This window comes from Pyxicephalus adspersus, chromosome 3 (assembly GCF_032062135.1).
Source record: "Pyxicephalus adspersus chromosome 3, UCB_Pads_2.0, whole genome shotgun sequence".
NCBI lineage: Eukaryota > Metazoa > Chordata > Amphibia > Anura > Pyxicephalidae > Pyxicephalus > Pyxicephalus adspersus.
Window position 1 is genome coordinate 23966976 of NC_092860.1, and position 3732 is coordinate 23970707.

General features: G+C 36.8%; 1 protein-coding gene across 1 annotated transcript in view; it reads right to left on the minus strand.

Moving 5' to 3' along the window:
* The window catches only part of CBX8 (chromobox 8), a 21323-nt gene extending 20387 nt beyond the window's left edge, over nucleotides 1-936 (minus strand). Inside the window, exon 1 of the mRNA XM_072403957.1 lies at nucleotides 792-936. Coding sequence (XP_072260058.1) covers nucleotides 792-860 — 69 coding nt within the window. The 5' untranslated portion in view covers nucleotides 861-936. The remainder of the gene's footprint in view (nucleotides 1-791) is intronic.
* Nucleotides 937-3732: the final 2796 nt, after the last annotated feature.

The following is a 3732-nucleotide window of genomic DNA, read 5'->3' on the forward strand; positions in this document are numbered from 1 at the left end:
TGGATGTATATTGGGGGTAGTAGTAGTACAGGTACACCCCCATATGTACACACAGTAATAATAGGTATATTGGATGTATATTGGGGGTAGTAGTACAGGACCATCCTCCATATATACACACAGTAATAATAGGTATATTGAGGGTTATAGTACAGGTACATCACGCATATATACACACACAGTAATATTGGGTGTATACTGGGGGTAGTAGTACAGGTACATCCCCCATATATACACACAGTAATATTAGGTATATTGGGGGTAGTAATACAGGTACATCCCCCATATATACACACAGTAATAATAGGTATAATTGGGGTAGTAGTACAGGTACATCCCCCATATATATACACAGTAATAATAGGTATATTGGGTGTATATTGGGGGTAGTAGTACAGGTACATGCCCCATAAATACACATAGTAATAATAGGTATATTGGGGATAGTAATACAGGTACATCCCCCATATATACATAGTAATAAAAGGTATATTTGGGGTATATTGGGGGTAGTAGTCCATACCACAGATATAACACAGGGTAGAGGTGACATTATATTATTTGTACAGAATCTCTCTCTCTCTGGGCCTCCCCTGTCCCTGCTCTCCCCCACACATCCTCCTCACATATCACACCTTCCACACAGCAGGCCAGCCTGTCAGATGACCACAGTACATGTCTGTCTCTAATATAGCTCCCCAGCGCCCCCTGCCTGCGTTCGGCTATACAAATCAGGACAGGCCGAGGATTGGGGCCTACTTAAGGTATGGACACACTCGCCGTCCACCCACCTTTCGGATACGTCTTTTGAGCAGCGATTCTGCCGCAAATACTCGCTCACCGACCGCAGAAAGCTCCATGCTCAGCACCGCGGGGCCGCGCAGCGCGCTCCCCGTGACGTCACCACCTGTTGCTATCGTGGTTGCTAATGTGAAAGGCTGGGATGTATAGTAATCTGATTGGCTGCTTCAAGTCTCCGCCCCCTCCCAACACGGGCTGTCATTTGGATGACGTGAGGTAGGGAGTCATGGCTGCACGTCACCTGCTCCGAGCAGAACGGGCGGAGAGCTTGTGAATGGCAGCCCGAGTGACGTCACCAGTGGCTCAGGAAATTGACAGCTCCAGCTGTGTGAGGAATGCCGGGTCAGTCCGTGTCCTGACCTCAATAAATGCGGCTGCTATAGTGTTTACTATACTGGTATATGACTCTAAATATCCCAAAGTAGACCAGTCGTACACTGAATACGTGATGGAAGGCACACATGTACATGTTATATATTACATACATGTCAGACATATATATCGGGACCAATACATATATGTATGACAGCAAAACTTTCCAATATTCCCCAACAGCCAATCAGATCTTTCCTTTCCTGTTGCTAGGGGAAGTGGGAATAAAATGTTAGACGCAAACATCAATTTACATTTTTTAGGTTTCATAAGAATGTTATTATTATTATTATTACTAAACAGGATTTATATAGAACTAACATATTATGCAGCGCTGTACATTAAATAGGGATTGCAAATGACAGACAGTGACACAAGAGGAGAGGACCCCACCCTATATATTTATTATTTATATTTCTGTGTATATATATATATATATATATATATATTACTCTATAACAAAAATGATCCTCAAATCCCAAAGAGTTTTCTGGTGAATTACATTCCAAAATTTTAATTAATTTTTAATGTGATTTTTTTCTCTTTTTTTGCATGCTCTATATAGATTACATTGTAAATACTTTGTTAGATGTGACATCCTTGCTACAATCCCATTAGTACTAAATTCAGTATTTCCCGCCCGTCCAATCTAATCTGATGTAAAAGCAGGTAAGCTGCTCAATGCATTGCAATTAAAATTTCATTTGGAACAGTTGTATCTGACACAAGGTGTGCTGTCCTATGTAGCCGGATTTATAATGTCCGCCAGATAGCAGAACCTTCTCTGATTTATATCCGTTTGGTGTCATTGTTTCTGTGGTCCCAAACACATAGGGGTCAATTTATACAACAGGTAGAACCCCATAGAATAGGGTAAGTCATAATGGAGGGTCGTTACCCAGTTTGCCAAGCCAATTGCAATTTAGAAGATTGTAAACAGAAAAGAATGGCTTTTTCGGGCAGCAATTGTTAATAAAACTTTTATGTGTGAGTGTATTTCATAACAAAACAAGCAAACTCAGTGCAATCCTAGACACAGTTCTGCTATCGTAATTACTGAAAGAATAATTGCAAATCTAAACAGAGCTCAACTGAGTGATAAGCATAAATGGATCTTAGAACATGTTATATTACTGTTACAATGAAATGAAACTTAAATTGATTTATCTATTGTTTAATTTCATTGGTACAGTAATATAACATGTATGCTTATCACTCAGTGACTGCAATTATTCTTTCATTAATCATGATAGCAGAACTGTGTCTGGGAATGCACTGGGTTTGCTTGTTTTCTTTTGTTTTGAAAGATACTCATACATAAAAGTTTTATTAACATTTGCTTCCTGAAAGAGCCATTCTTTTCTATTTACAATCTTATACAACATGTAATCGGACATTCCCTCAAACATTCCTTAATGGGAATCTTGCAGGTCCATGTGTTTCAACGGCGGTAATTCATTCCCACCAGGGAATGTTTGAGGGAATGTCCAATTCCCCATTTTATAAATAGAGCCTATAGAGCATTTCTCTGCAAAAGAAGGAAAAGGCAACCAGTGATATAACTTGATGGAAAATAGGTAAGTATAATGATTTATATGATTGATATATATATATATATATATATATATATATATATATATATATATANATATATATATATATATATATATATATATATATATACACACACACTATAGCTTCTCCAGTGTGGGGAGGCAAAAGGGTGAGCATGGAGTTTGGCTTTACCATATATCGAACACCAAAACTTTTTTTAAGTTTTTATCTTTTTTTTTTGTCCTATCATCTGTCCTACCTGTCGTAGAAACTCAGGAAGGTTAGTGGAATCTCTCCAAAGTGGAACAGGTAAAATAATTCTAATAGAAGTATTCCCCTCCCATGCTTTGGTGACAACAGTACTAAAGTACTGGTTTCCTCGTCACTTTCTAAATATTAGTCATCGGGGGAAATAGAGAGGGTGAAGTGTACTAATTAAAGCTTAACAGGGTTTTAGGAATAAAAAATTGAATATTTCAAAAGAATATAGTAAGCCAAAAGATAAAAGAATGTAGAACCAAAGTAATCTTATGAAGCAGTCCAAGAAAAGTCATTTGTTCCCCATTAGATAACATGCATCCAATGTGTTTTGGGAACCAAACAAATCACCTTCATCAGAATCATATATTGAACAAGACAAAATCCAGAACCCTTTTTTTGGCTTGCAACATTAAAAATGATATATATAAATATATATATATATATATATATATATATATATATATATATATATATATAAAATAAACTAACAATGGTCCTTAGCAGATAAACAAGAGACACTTTCAAAGAAGATGTAAAAATAAAATATACAGGATTACTGATGGCTATAGAATACTTCTTAGAATGCTGATCCAGGGTTTTACCTGTTATTATGGGTAAGGAAGGAATTTTTTCCTGTTAAACCAGTTTAAAAACAACAGTGTTCATTTGTCCTTGTGTAAATGAGTTTAGATTTCTTAAGATCCTAGCTCATTTTTAGGGTGTATTATACAACATAAAAAAGGA